Raw genomic sequence first — 16129 nt, 5'->3', positions numbered from 1 at the left:
TTATTAAGTAGTATTACTACTATAAAACAATGAAATGTTCTAACAGATCAGCTAAGTAATGGAATGAAAGTATCCAAGTATATATGAAATTTGGGAATTTAAGCAAACCGGTAATTTATATCAGAAAAAAAATTTCAGGAGCAGATTGTGTGATCTGGGGACTCAGGATAGTCCTGAGTCAGCCAGTGAGAAAAGAGAGGCCCAAAGTCAGAGCCTCACGAATAGCAGAAATTAGCTGATGCTGGGTTCTGAGCCTGAGGCTCAGAAACTCTCCCACAGAACCCTCCTACTCCAGATCAAGACTGGTTCAGGAGCTGGGAATAAGCTGGTAGCAAATGATCCCAACAATGAGAATAGGAGGGTTGCAGAGATTGAAAACCAACCAGCTGAGGCCTCACACTGTGTGATCCAATGCAGAACTGAGACTACTAATAGAACAGAGGCAGTGGGGTATTTTTTAGTATATTCGACTTCTCAAAGAATTGTCCATTTCTCTGCTTAATGGCTTCTTTTAACAAGTCGCATTTCTATAGGCAAGACTGATAACTTAGTCCCACTATGTTATTTCCTAGTATTTCCCTGGTTTTTCTTTGTATTAAAGCGCTAATATTCTAAATCGAGTTCCATTAAGGCATATGTAACTCCTGAAGAAAGGGTACTTGCTTCCCTCCTTACATTCAAGCTGTTCCCTATGAAGATGCAAATTGGATTGCTAACAGCAATAACCCAATACCTGTTGAAAACTGGGGAGATGGCAAGAACACTTCCATCGAGTTAATTGTCAGGTACTTCCAGCATTAAGAAAACATGGCCATATAGCCATCATATCTGAATAGCAGATCCCATGTTTGTTAAAAGAATTAAAGAGCTCATTCGTTGTCATGTTTATCAGTAAGCTGTCTACAGAGAGTAGCCTGTCAAAGTGATTTATGTTTCTGCCCCTGTTTTTGTCTGTGGACAAAAGATATAAATTCTGAAATGTTAGGGATTATCTAGAATTAGAGCATTCAGCAGCTGTTCTATAAGCTTTCATGTGAAAATATTGCTATAAAAGGTGAAAATGAAATCATTCACTTTTTACAAAATATAATCAAGATCTAAATCATACTTTTAAAATCTGACTTACATTGTGTAAATAAGATAGGTGTCTATTGCTTATTTTCCAGTTGAAAGAGGACTAGTTTCAATTTCTGTGATTTCTTTTCTCCACCTACGAAATGGATGAACATATATATATAGTCAGATGCAGGGGTGCAGTTTATAAACATGTTATGTAATGAGATGATTAACTGCTTTAAATATTCTAGCAGTAAATAGTGGGGGCTGGGCTTTAAACAGTGAAATATATTTCTTCAGCTTTTGCATGCTGTGGTTTGAAAGTGACATTTTACTGCCATCATAAATTATGACTTTTTAAAAGAAGTTTCTAAATAAAACACAAAATTAGTCTTTGCTATTTTTTTCTGTAATTTTAACATAGCATATCCTTTCTGCTTGAAAAAAATTTGATAAAATGTGTTATTTAGTGATTGATAAATTTTCCTCTGGGTTTTCGGGGGCTACTATGCTTAATAAGTCATCAATGTAGCCAGTTTGTATTCTTAGTCGTTTTCTTTGGGGGTTATGTTTCTAGTGTGGCCATGCAACTTTTTCTTTAGAAAGAGAGGAATTCACAACCTAAGATGTAAATGAGAAGGCAATGAGAGACTTCCATAGTTGGATATGGCACTGGATTTCATCTTCTTTGTATCACCTGATTGTTTTTATAACGTCAGTGGGAATTTGTGTTCTTGACAAGGATTGATGAACTAAGTGTTATCATCATGATGTGCTGCGTTATTTATACACAGCAGCCAAATTCTATCTTTTAGTTTGTCCTTTGCTGTCAACTGAAGAACTACAATATTCTCTGAAAGAGCAATTCGCTGGCTTTCTAATTTTTGCATAATTATAAAAAAAATACTCCTAGAACAGAGGATTCAAGAAGCTATGGTACTTATGCATTTTTCAAAAAAAAAAAAAAAAAAGAAGAAGAAGAAGAAAAAAAACAGAAAAGAATCCGAAGCAGTCAGGCTGCTCTTTGGTTTGATTGGTCCTTTGCTCTGGGGACCTGCATCACACCTGTCTAGTAAAACAACAAGCCTTGATCAGTGTGTCTCCTTCTCGCACAACTGCCAACTGTTGTCCTTCCTCGAAGCAGGTACATGATAGAGTTCATGTTGCCACTGTCAGTTCTTGTCTCCAAACCCTGCTGGGCCCTGAGAGCTTTCCCTCAATCTTTTTTCTCTGCCTTTCCAGGCAGCAACCTTCTATTGACTGCAGGAACCTATTACTTACTTGCTACTCTTTTCAAGCCTCTGATCCCATCACACTGTCAGCAGCCCTAATACACGGAGAAAACACCAGATAGGAGCTCCCTCAATTTGTCTAACAGCCTCTACAAACATACAAGCATCCAGGCTAGACTTTGTATTATGTTGGCCACTTCCTCATGCCAAAGGTGATTCCTTCCATGTGTACTCTGAAGCCCATCCATCATCGTGTTTGCTCACTCCCTACCCTTCTCCGAATCCCCTTCTCCTGTATCTTTAAGCTCTTCTTTTCCGGTCAGCACCAAAAACTATCAGGTTTCTGCTGTTTTAAATCCCAGACAGACCATCTCCCACCTGATTTTCACTTGGATGACATTCTATTTGAATAACACTGACTATATGCCAGATACTGATCTTTGGTACAGGGAGAGTTTGGTGAATAAGTTGAAGGAACTCCAAACTTTAGAGAGTTTACCAAGTACAAACATGTGTCCTCACCCATGTTTCAAAAAACACTTAAAATTTTTGTTTACATTCCCATGATGTAAGAGACTAAGTATGTTAATTTCTCCATCTCTAACCTGATTTTTTTCCACAGATTCAAATCTATAAAATCAATTTCTCACTAAATATCTCTGTGCAGACGTCTATATGTGCTTCAATTCAAGCACTTCCAGATCAGAATTCATCACTCGGCCCCCCTCCCCCATCCTCACAGTTGCTCCTAGGCCATGTTTTGTACCAAAATGAAAGGCAGAGCTTTCTGTCAAATTTTGGTACATGAGTTTCTTCTCATTCTTTTCAGCCATCACATTGGATCTCCTCAATTTTGTCTCAATATATCTTTTGGAATTCACTTCTCTCCACTTGATTTTTAGTATTCTAGTACAAGCCAGCAGTCTCTTGTGCCAGAATAAACCTTGCTGCTTCCTAACTGGTCTGTCACCCATAGATTTTGCCTCCTTGTAATCCATTCTCCACATGGCATCTAGGATGAATTTTCTAAAGTCCAAATCATGTCACCCTTCTACTTAGACCCCTAAGTGGCTGTCCTTTATGCTGAGAAATGCCCGGATTCTTTATGACTGTCTCAAACACCTTGTATTCCCTGGGCAGTGCCTGCTCATCAGTCTTGCCCCTTGCCCTTTCTGTTTACTTCTCCAAGTAAAGTGGATTCCATCCTGTTTCTTAAGCATGTGTTCTGGCTTCACTTTCTGCATTTGCACATGCTTTCTTTCCCCTCTGCATTGAATCTCTGGTCCCATTGCTTTGCTTGGCTGTTTTCCACTAATCCTTAATTAAATTGGAGATCACTTGCCTTGGGAAGGCTTCCTAACTCATGGTGCTGAGTTTGGAGCCCCTCTCTTGTGCTCCCTTGGCAACAGGCATTTCCTTTCTCATAGACCTAACATGCAATGGTAACTACCTGTCACCTTATTTATGTCCTTTGTTAGACTCTAACGAACAGGTAATTGTCTATCAGGGGCCCCATAATATGTGTAGCAATTATCACTTAATGGCACATAGATGGGCTTCAGTTAATAACAATTGAATGACTAGATGGATATTCTTCAGAGGTAGAGGTAATATAGTCAAAAAATGCTTGGTAATTACATTATATGATTGAATTCTCTGGTGATTTATAAAATTTTAATTATTCCATGGAAATTTAATATATGCTACTAGTAAGTAGTATCTATTCTACTCTTCCTTAACATGCTCTGTAACTTTATTTTCAATTTACCAATTCTAGCTTCCTGAAAACAAATTTTTCATAACTTATAGTGTACTAACAAAGCTAGTCAAATAAATATCTTTCCTCTTTTGACTTCCTCTCAATTGAAGGCAGGAAAATACAAATTTCTTCCTTTTCTCCTTCCTTCTCTCCTTTCCCTCTTCCCTTCCCTCCTACCTTCCTTCCTTCTTCCTTCATTTCTTTCTTTCCTTTCTCACTTTCTCTTATTCATTTCCTTTAATAAACTGAAATCTTTGGATGAGCTATGTAAAATGTGAAGAGCTAGGCTCCAATCCCAGTGACTCTGATTTAATTGGACTGGGCATCAGGAATTTTAAAAGCTCCCCTGTGATTCTAATATACAGCAAAGTTTGAAAACCACTGGGTTAGATCATTTCTAATGTCCCCTTCAATTCTAAAAACTCTAGATTTTGTTATTTTAAGAGTCTCTCCAGAGTGTTTTAAAATACAAAATATGCCGAAAGATTTTTTTTTTCAAAATGTAGAGCCCGAAATATTTCTGTCCTTTCATGCAGTGAGCCTTGATTGAAGCTGTATGTTAAAAGATATAAAATTCAAATAGTCAACACTCAAGAATTATTGCTGATTTTCTTCTAATTCTCTTCAGTACTGTATTTCCTTAGTATTTAAAAAGTTATCTAAAAATAAAAAATTATCTTCAGAACTAATAGGATAAACCACTGGCTGACAGCTGAGAAACATCCTGCTTTAAATTAGCTTTAGTGTAGCACTGAGTAAGTCTAAGCAATTTCTTTGCTCATTCATTAGATTCGTGTCTTTCATGGCTGAATATGGTCATCTTGGGACCCTGTGGACATCAAGGTGTAGAATTGACTGTGTACTTGTCTTTTATTACAAATACATCCCATGATTTTCTGGTAAAATGACAGATCCTCTCAATGTGGATCAACAGCCTTCTTTTTTTGCCTTTTTTTAGGGCTGTACCTGCAGCGTATGGAGGTTCCCAGGCTAAGGGTCCAATCAGAGCCACAGCAGCCAGCCTACGCCATAGCCACAGCAGTGCCAAATCTGAACCATGTCTGCAACCTACACTATAGCTCATGGCAATGCCAGATCCCTTAACCCACTGAGCGAGGCCGGGGATCGAACTCGCAACCTCACGGTTCCTAATCAGATTCATTTCTGCTGCGCCATGACGGGAACTCCTGGATCAACAGTCTTATTGACATTTTTATCTTATTTCCTTCTCTGCTCTTCCTAATTGTAGGATGATATGAAATATCAACTAAAATTTCGTTTTAAACCACATAATGAAGCTAACAATCACATAAAACTTTTTTTTTTTAGTTTAAACTGACCACACTCATAAGCTTTAGCTTGTGAAAGAAGGCTTTAAAATCCACATCTATGCATCAAACTCATTAGAGCGTACGACAAATAATATTTCTATATTCAACACAAATGGTCTCTCAAGAGGTACCAAAGTATATTGTTGATTTGAAAAGTGACATTTATTTTGTTCTATACCATTTCACTGGCAGTAAGTCATCAAGGTGCTAACATTTTCAGTGAGTTTCACCAGGATGAGTATGCAAATTCTCATGAACTTTTTATCGCATTTTAACCAGAGTTATTGCTCACTTATGTTCTACAATTGGCTCATTTTGCCAAGTGCTCTGCTTACAGGTTGATTCAAATTTTAACTTGTATGATCGAAGGCAAAGCTTTTATTTTCTTTCAGTTTTTAAGTGAAATTGTAATATAGCTGCCAAGTTCAATAGGAGAGCAATAAACTGAAGATGAGGTTGTAACACAGAGACCTGCATTGTTGTGGTTGTAGAACGTGAATTTAAATGCTCTCTTGTATCTCATTGTGGTTTTGATTTGCATTTCTCTGGTGATTAGTGATGTCGAGCATCTTTCCATGTGCCTGTTGGCCATCTGCATGTTGTTTTTTGGAAAAATGTCTATTTAGATCCCCTGCTCATTTTTTAATCAGGTTGTTTGCTTTTCGATGAGTTGTATAAGATCTTTATGTATTTTGGCTATCCACCCCTTATAATATCTTTTTCCATTCAATAAGTTGTCTTTTCATTTTATCAGTGGCTTCCTTTTCTGTGCAGAAGCTTTTTAGCTAGATGTAGTCCCATTTGTTTATTTTTGCTTTTATTTCCCTTGCCTCAGAAGACAGGTCCAAAAAAATATTGCTAAGAATGACGTAAAAGAGCAGCTTACTGCCTTTGTTTTTTCCTAGGATTTTTATGACTTTAGGTCTTACATTTAAATCTTTAATCCATTTTGAGTTTATTTTTGTATATAGTGTATGAAAGTCCATTTTCACTCTTTCGCATGTAGCTGTCCAGTTTTGCCAACACAATTTTTTAAGAGGCTGTCTTTCCCCTATTGAATATTCTTGTTCCTTTGTCATACATTAATTGACTATGTAAGCTTGGACTAAGACGGTGTTAAGTGAAGAGAGCAAGACAAATACAATACAATTTCATTTAATCTTTTTTTTTTTTTTCAGGGCACCACGTGTGGCACATGGAAATTCCCAGGCTAGCATTTGAATCAGAGCAACAGCAGCTAACATACGCCGCAGCCACAGCAATGCCAGATCTGAGCTGCATCTGTGACCTACACCACAGCTCACACCAATGCGGGATTCTTAACCCACTGAGTGAGGCTAGGGATCGAACCTCATCCTCATGGATACCAGTTGGGTTCCTTACTGCTGAGCCACAGTGGGAACTCCCCATTTCATTTAAATGTGAATCTAAAAAACAAAAGATGTGTTCTCTTGTGGCACAGCAGGTTTTGGATCTTGTGTTGTCACTGTAGCAGCTCAGGTTGCTGCTGTGGTGGGGGTTCAGTCCCTTGAACTTCCTCATGCTGTGGGCATGGCTAAAATAATAAAAAGTAAAAAACAAAACAAATTAACAAAGAAAATAAAGCAGGAGGGTGGGAGGACAGGTAAAAAGGGTAAAAGGGATTAAGAGATACAAACATCTAGCTATATAATAAATAAGTCAGAGGGATGAAATGTACCATGTAGAGAATATAGTCAATAATACTGTAAAAACTCCATATGGTGACATATGGTATCTAGACTTATTGTAATCATTTTGGAATGTATAAAAATAACTGAGTCACTGTGTTTGTTGTTCACCTGAAACTAATATAATGTTGTATGTCAATTATAATTGCATTTAAAAATATCAAAAGTAAAACAAACATAACTAAATAAATGGTCTCTGTTTTACTTTACAACATATAAATATACACTGCAGTAGCCTTCACATTTATTCTGCAGTGATGTTGAAGAAATTAAATATCTTGTTAATGTAGTAACATGCTTTAGAGATATGTTACCACTTTTTTATTTTTAATTTTAAAACAGAAATGAAGAGAGGGCAGGGATGAGGGTATAGGCATATTCTAGGTGAATTCTAGCATTTCTAGAGGAACACAGAGAATGGAGATGCATGCACTCATCCAAATAAATTATGAAAATTTTTACCATGTTATGTAAATGTAGGAGTACATCAGCACTACTGTGTAAATATATTAATATGTAAATGATATCAATATATAAATACATTAATACATTAATATGTAAATATATTTTCAGTAGATAAGTGATAACATAGTAAGAATAGGCTTAACAGAAATGACCTTGATTATCCTAAGGACAGAATCAAATATGGGACTTATTATTTTAAAAAGTTTTGGTTATACCCACAGCTTATGGAAGTCTCCAGGCCAGGGATTGAATGTGAGCCTCAGTGTAATCTACACTATAGCTGTAGCAACACTGGATCCTTAACCCACTGTGCTGGGGATCAAACCCACGCCACCCGCAGAGACAAGGTTGGATCCTGAACCTGCTGCACCACAGAGGGGACTCCAAATGTGGGTCTTTAAATTATAGCTTGGTTGGCCCTAAATATATGCTACTGACAAAAAACATTTAGGGACACTTTATTACTGTGCTCCAGGTATCCTGGCCTTCTTTCTATTTCTTAAATTCATCACTCTCTTTCCTATTACTAGGACCACATACATTCTGTTCCCTCTGCTCAGAAGACCCTTTCTTAGTTTTTAATGTGACCGACTAGTGTTCATCTTTCAGCTCAAGGGGCACCTCTTCAGAGAAGCCTTTCTTGACTGGCTACCTTAAGTTCTACTTACTGCCTTTCTTATCAGGCTGTTCTCCTTTCCACCCCTCCCACCACCACCCCCACCCCTAAGATGGCTTTTGTTACAGTGGAGGACAGCTTATTTACTTGTAAGTTTTTCATCATGCATCCATTCCACTATAATATAAATTCTAAAAGTGCAGAAGCTTTATGAGTCTTCTAAGGTGTAGTCCTTTTATCTGAAGTGGTCCCTGGTGTATCAGTACATGATAAATGTATCAGTGGTTCTCTGACATGTGAACTGGAAGTAGGCAATAATACGTAAAGAAAGCTGAATGTGTAAACCATTTAAAAGTGAAAATATCAATGAGAGAAATTAGCCATTCTATCCACCTGATTCCCACAGTAGTGCCAACATAGAATTTTTTCCTCTACTTGACATTACAGGTTGCATGGTTGTATACTGAGCTTATAGAAAAAAATACAACCGTGATCATAATGGTATAGATTTTAGGTTTTGGGGGGATTTTTTGCATTATCTTCTGCAGTGCTACATATTCTATAGATGTGTAGACACTTTGCTATCTAGGCTGAAAGATCATGCAAATTGATAATAAAGTGAAACAAGACATCCCTGAATCACCTTGAACAGGAGGTCACAGGCAACAGGTGGTGGGTCAGTAAGAAGAATGAAGGGGATACAGATGGGATGGTCCCAGTCCAAGCAGAACCCTTGAGAGTGGGAGGAAAGAGCAGGCAAATGGGAAGTTAAATTTAGCCTGCAATGATTTCTTGCCCCTGGGAAAAGTAATTGCTTCATTCTGTTGCCAAGAGGCAAATCGGCATCAGCTTAATTTGCCTGAGTCTGCCATAAACTGCAGATGGAATCATAAGATATAGTTAGATTCAAATTAAACACATCTGTCCTAATCTAAAGCAGGTGAGGCCAGCCAGCCAAGCAGCATCAAGGTATAACACTGCACACAGATTACAATATGCGGAGGTATATTTTAGGAGCCTGCTGACATTGAAATACAGAACCATGGAAGCATGTATTGTCCTATTTTCCTCTACTGAGCCTGCTTTCTTGTATTGATTGCCATCTTAGTTTTAAAAGACTCTACCACTACATCCACTGGGAAATGAAGAAACAGACAACAAAACACTGCTTTGAAGTCCAGAAACCAGTTGCATTTTAATCAGGATTCTTACCTGAGCTGATACTTTCTCAGATTAACTGAAATGACAGAGAATCAAAAGTCCCTACAGTGCATTTTAATTGAACTTGAAATTCCAGCCACAGAAAGTTTATTTCTACTTAAGGTTATCAGCCTACATCTGTATCACCCATTGAGATAGTGGGTGTGGAGAGGAAAAAAAGCAGGCTAAGATATGACGGTTTTGACCAAACTAATTAAACAACTTATCCAAACCAGGACAGTTTTGAAAGTGAAATGTAACTATGGTACCCATGGAGGTGCACGGCTCCTGTCTCCCTTCAAGAAAGAACAAGCTGTTAGGCTGCAAAGAATGCAGTTAGCTTCTGGCAACCTTTTTCTGAAGTGCTGTCAGGACCCACTTGGGCCTTAGAGCCTTACTCTTCCTGGGCCTCCTCCAGCCAATAATTGAACACAGTAACAGTACTCATTTCTGGTCATTTCTGCCACTGAGGGATTTCTCTAAAGAGAAATCTTTGCTCTGGAGCTCCCTGGTGGATGGACTAAGACTTTGTCAAATCTGCATTATAGACAGAGGCTTCTCTGCTTGAGCCTCTTAACGCCCATCCCCCCACTCATTTCTTTTCACAGGTGTCAGATCTGCATCACAAGACGAAGGCTGTCCCTGGCCTTTTCTCCTTCTTCCTCATTTTATCTTTCTTGGGCATTACTTCTCAATACATTGCTTGCACTCTTTGTTCATGGAGAACCCAGCTGACAGAAGGGTGCTGTTTATGATTAGATGTGAGGAAACAGATAGACAGCACAGCCTCTAATAACCCTAACTGTGTTTGATGGGCTCTATTGACTTCCCTCTACTTTATCCATGGCCAAAGCTTTGTTGCTGTTTTTTTAATTTTTTTTTTATTTTTTATTTTTTTAAATTAAAATATAGTTGACGTCCACTGTTGTGCCAATTTCTGCTAGACAACTGAGTGACTCAGTTGTTTTTTGCTGACATTGTCCATCTCACACAGGTACCTGCAGGGGCCTTAATTAATCTCAGGCGGACCTCAACATACTAGACCCTGAGTGAAAACTGAGCATTTATACTGCAGTGAAAAGGGCTGAACACTAATTTCCTCCTTTTTCTCTTTTGAAGAATCTTCCTTTTGTCTCACTTATTTGTTAGGATGCTCAAAGTCCTCACCTCTCTTCATCTTTCGTCTCTGTTCTACTCCCCTCCTCTGCCCTGCATTTAAAGACTTTCCTGGAAATATAGTATTCACAACTGTCCTTAACAATCCATGTTTCAGCAAAAGTGCTCCACTTTTTACCTGCTTATTTAGTATTTTTATGGAATGTTTTCATTTTGGATGTCTCACAGACTTTTTAAACACAAGAATTCTTCTGACACTAAACCCATTATATTTCCCAATGAAAGACGGCCACACAGTCATACAGGCAGGAGCTCTAGAAATCAGTCCAGATTTTTTGCTCTCCCTCAATGCCTACCTCAATTTGGTCAAAATGTCCTCATGATTCTACATTTTGGTCAAATTTATTACCTCTTGGTAATACCACTTTTCAAAAGGACACTGAGTAAATATCAACAATGGGGATAAAATATGGGTTTTCACAAGTATAAAATATATTAAAAATAAAATACGCAAAAAGAAAGAATAAAAAGTACAAGGACAAGAGAGGAAACAGGTCAGGCTGAACAGTATCTGGCATCTACAAGATCTAATGAGAGGTGAACGGATCATCCTGTCTCATTATTTGACCACAGAAACATCATATGACTGACACATACACACACCCAGTAGAAAACCTGTTAGTTTAAGTATTGCCACCTAGGAAGGGAAGCACAAGTACCCAAAAAGTTTGCTTAGGACACCCAAAATCCCCATAAGGATAGTATAACCAAAGGGACCAGACATCTTGGCCTCATGTGTCCCTGGGGAAACTCATATCAGTTAATAAATTATGCAGGACCCTGGATATAGCAGTGACAGGGATAAGAAGAAGCAGCTCTTGATTCTGGATAAATATAAAAACATAGCTCGAATTCTTGAGAGCTTCTAGGATAGTGTTCACACTTTGCCTTTCTCCTGTGGAGACAGCTTCTGCCAGTGTAAATAAATCAATATAAACATCTGCAGTATTCCTTGATCTTTTGACAACAGATCCTGGTCTGGGAGATGTAGAACTTCTCTTTTTGTAGTATTAATTTTTGTAGTATTTTGTGCACAAAAATGTAACTGACACCTTATCAAAAATATGTTTGGATATTAATACCCATCTTTATTCATTGTACAGAGTTAGCAGATGGCAGTGTTGTTAGTCTGACTGTACAAAGCTGTGCTGCCTTGCTTACACCAAAGGCAGAGAAGCAAGATCATACTTAAAATGATGATTGACTCTTTCTAGAAAATCTCAACAGTAATGCCTTTGTTTCTAATGGAGAGAGGGGAGTAGTGATTTGGGAGTACTTTCATTTCCTATTGTATCACCTCGTATTTATTAACTGAACTGGGTTTAAATGGTGCCTCCATTACTCTCTCTGTCTATAGCACTTCTAAAGAGGTTGTTAAGGAAAATCCTCTTTTTTTTTTTTTTTGCTGCAACTGCTTCAAAATTTAACGCTTAGTCCTTTTGCCATCTGCCTTAACTCTTCCATTTGATCTAACATGATGCTGCGCACGTTATCATTCCAGATCACATAGGTGATCATATACTGTCTCATGTGTAAAGTCCTTTTATGATTTTCCAGTACTTATAGATAAACTTCAAAGTTTGGGGTACAGTACACAGAGTCTTTATCTATAGAATTCTGCTACACTTCTGAGAAACTTTCTCTATACTCCTTGCATACAGATGTATGCTCTAATTATAGTGACCTCTTTTAAGTTTCTAGAATGATCTGTGATTTTTTTTCCTGTGTATATGTTATTTTCTTCACCTGAAATGTTGAAGCCTGCATCCTCCTCCCTCTTCTGTATCGCTTAAAAGTGTTGAATCCTTTAAAATATTTCCTGTGATCCTACAGTTTGAATCATGTATACTAATCACAGATCTAATTACTGTGTATTCTTATCATTCCTATTGTTTTAGTCTCCCAAAGTGGGCTTTGTACTGGTTGATCAGAGGACTGTCTTTAGTTCTCTGTGTCTAGCACTTACCTCACTGCCTGTCATTAAATAGGTACTCAAGGTATAAATGGCTGGATGGACAAACCATGGTTGAATGGCCAGCAAGATAGATATATAAAGAGATAGACAGTCTATCCATATTTCAGGAGAAATATCTTTACCAGGCATCATCCTCACTTTCAAATGCACTGTAAAGAATGCTGCCAGGATAGTCTTTTTACATAGATCTGATTACTAAAATATATGTTAAAAGTATACATTGGCTCCTCATTTATAAACTATGATGTCACAATCTTCCCTGATCTGACATATTTATACTTTCTCAGCCATTGCCAATCAAATACTCCAGGGTCTATCCATGCTCAATTCTATGGTATTCCCCAAACATGTTCATTCATTCATTTGTTCACTAATTTTATGACTCCCTATTCTAAAAGCTGTTCTAGTGCTAATGTAGTATATTTATCTATCATCTTAGGATAGCTAATGATTTATCTTATAAATTTGACAAATAGCTTAACCTGCATTTTTATTTTTCTAAAATTTTAAAGCAGTTAGTCTGGAAAAAAGATGAAATAATTCATAGGAAAGCTCCTATAAGGGAATAAAGTTCCTAAAAAATACAAGGTAGTGTGAAGTAGGGGCCACGCTTCTTAAAATTTGGAAAAGCCTTACTCTCTTTTAATCCATTAGGTGGCACTTTCACCTATAAAGCTCCCTTAAAAACTGAATGGGCTTTTCTGAATCTGAAATCTGATTCACATCCTATTTGTGCAATAAAGCCACACTCATGACTCTCTAAAGCTTGCTTTTTACTCCAGACTTAATCAGGGCTACTTTGGGTATGTCAGGCTACTCAGGGATAATACCCTTAAGATTCCTAGAAGCGCTTTTTATTTAGCTGAGAGAGTCTTTCAGGCTGAGCCTGAACTATATTAAGTGTTTTCACAAAGGTCTTAGAGCCACACCCTTGACTTGATATTTTGTTGAGGCCATGTCTTTCTGACAAAGCTCTGGATTTGATCTTTCAGTGGTGTGAAAGACTAGAGTTGAGAAATTTTCTGTCACAAGTTCTGGTCCCTCTATATTCCTCTCTTCATTCTCAAACCATCAGTTCTTTCTTTAGCACATCTCTTTCTTGTAGGAAAGGCACTATAAATACAGCTATTAAGAGCCAAGTGACATGCTAACACTGCCTAGAAACCCCATTACTCATATACAGAAGTTTATTAGGTACATTTTCTATCACCCAAGTTTCCTCAGGTGACGGCTTTACCAACTGCTTCTTTCTGCATAACATGGAGAGCCAATCTCCCAGCCTCCTATAGCCGCTTTCAGTGCTTTTCCAGATTCCATCTGCCACCAGTACCAAAGCCAAGGCCAGATATTTTAGTTCTTTTTTATGGCACTACTTATTTCTCTTTCCCATCAGGTTTCTCTCACCTCTCTCAAGCAAGCCTGAATTTATTCTTCTGGCTGTGGTAGAGTTCCAATAAAGGAAGTAGAAATTTGCAAGTGCTTTTTAAAACCTCTGCTGAATTCAAGTCTGCTAACATCCTATTGGCCAAAGCAAGTCACATGGACAAGACCAACCTCTAGGGATCCAGAAATACACCTCATCCCTTTATTGAGAGAAACTGCAAAGTTACAGAGCAAAGTGTGTTGATATAGATCAGTTTTTTACCGTAGCAATTAATAAACAAGTTTACCACAGATATTTTGGTTGATCTTCTTTAACAACGTAGACAAAATTTCATTTAGATGTAATGAATGAAACTCAAACTGAATTAAGAGCTTTTAATATGCAGTTCACTCTGCAGTCTTTGAATTGTAAAATGTATTTTTTACCATGTTACATGCTATTTCTCCTAGAAGCATATGCTTTTGAATGCGTCTTATTTACTTTATCTGTAAATCTCAATAGTAGAGTGACTTTATCAAAGGAATATGAGTAGGGTATGTGAAGTAGTACCTTTCAGTGCCTAAGGCAAAAAATAAAGTCAGTATCTATTTTTTTATTCCTCAGGTGATATTTGTGAGCCCAATCCATGTGAAAATGGAGGTATCTGTTTGTCAGGATTATCCGATGATTCCTTTTCCTGCAAGTGTCCAGATGGCTTCACAGGTCCCAACTGTTCTAGTGTTGTGGAGGTTGGTAAGTGCAAGATTTAAGCATTTCAATAGTTTTCTTCTTTGTTTTCATGAGTGACTGACAAATTTGGATGTTGATGCTTTATAGGTGTTCTGTATGAGATTGTTCTGTGTTACTAAGTAGGTTATTCCTCTGTCAGTGTCCCAATTTTATCATTTCTATTTTATATTTAAATTATATTTTTATTTGTGGTGCTCTCAAATATTTTAAAAATATTTAAAAATTGGGAGTTTCCAGAGTTCCAATCATGCCTCAGCGGTTAATGAACCTACTAGTATCCATGAGGACAAGGGTTCGATCCCTGGCTTCACTCAATGGGTTAAAGATCCAGTGTTGCTGTGACCTGCGGTGTAAGTTGCAGACAGGCTTGCATCCTGTGTTGCTGTGGCTATGCTGAAGGACGGCAACTGCAGCTCTGATTTGACCCCTAGCTGGGAATTTCCATGTGCTACAGTTGTGGCCTTAAAACACAAAAACAAAAAATAAATTAATTAATTAAAAATACTTTTAGTGATTAACACTATACTTTAAAGGCACTACACATACAAGTTCAGTATAATAAATGTCTTAGCTTTCCAATATTAATATACATTTAAATATTAAACTCATTGGAAAATAATCCCTCAATTTATTCAAATTAAATAGTTAACTCTAAATAAAATAGAGTGCTGAAAGTACTCCCCAGTATTTTGTAGCTGTTCTGTTCATTATTTTTCTAAGATTATGTTATGTAATATATGGTGAGACAAAAAAATATTCCAGCAGCATTGCTCTTCAAAGTCTCAAAAGCTCACAAATATTGAATAGTCAATGATCACATTTCAAAATGTTTTTCATCTGTAAAGTGCTTGGCACCTATAGTCAGGGATTCTGGGAAATTTCCATAATTTCTGAATAGTTCCCCATTAAGAAGAAAGCTGTACTTTAAATAATTTAGCACTATGTCAACTCTATAGAGAGTTTTTTCTCTGATTAAAAGTCATACTATAATTTAGTTTGAAATCAATTTTATCTTTTTCATGTCAATACTAAGAAGGAAAAAAATGAAACTATATTTTTAGTATAAGAAAACCTATCATGTGTTGGATTACTTTTTTGGCAGCCAGCGTAAACCTTGGAAACCTCAGAGGTTTCCATAGTTTAAAAAAAAATAATTTTGAAGAAGTAATAGTGTCTGCGTACGGAATGAGTTTGAGCTACTCATCATTGTATCTAATGCACCTAATCTAGTACCTTAATGTAGAGTAAGAGCCCGATAACTGTTGGTTGCATGAGTGAAAGAATAATTAAGTAAAAACACTAATTTGCTCTTTTGGGCCACTAGTTATTGCATTTTAGTATGCTATTTTTAAAATGTGCTTTTCTTGCGTTTTTTTATATTGGTATGAGTGTGTTATATTTGAAAAAGTTAATTATTGCTGAAAGGTACTTTGTTCATTTGATTCATTTCAAAGATAACTGTCTTTTAAGGCTTTTATTAACTTGCTGCTATCTTAG

General features: G+C 37.1%; 1 protein-coding gene across 2 annotated transcripts in view; it reads left to right on the top strand.

The window, feature by feature from the left end:
• Positions 1-16129, top strand: part of EDIL3 (EGF like repeats and discoidin domains 3) — a 438462-nt gene that overhangs the window by 101431 nt on the left and 320902 nt on the right. For both annotated transcript variants that reach the window (XM_047778233.1, XM_047778232.1), the window contains exon 2: positions 14507-14635. In XM_047778233.1, coding sequence (XP_047634189.1) covers positions 14507-14635 — 129 coding nt within the window. The remainder of the gene's footprint in view (positions 1-14506; positions 14636-16129) is intronic.

This window comes from Phacochoerus africanus, chromosome 4, assembly GCF_016906955.1.
Source record: "Phacochoerus africanus isolate WHEZ1 chromosome 4, ROS_Pafr_v1, whole genome shotgun sequence".
Taxonomy (NCBI): domain Eukaryota; kingdom Metazoa; phylum Chordata; class Mammalia; order Artiodactyla; family Suidae; genus Phacochoerus; species Phacochoerus africanus.
Note: the sequence above shows the minus strand (reverse complement) of the source record. Positions and strands in the feature narration are given on the sequence as shown.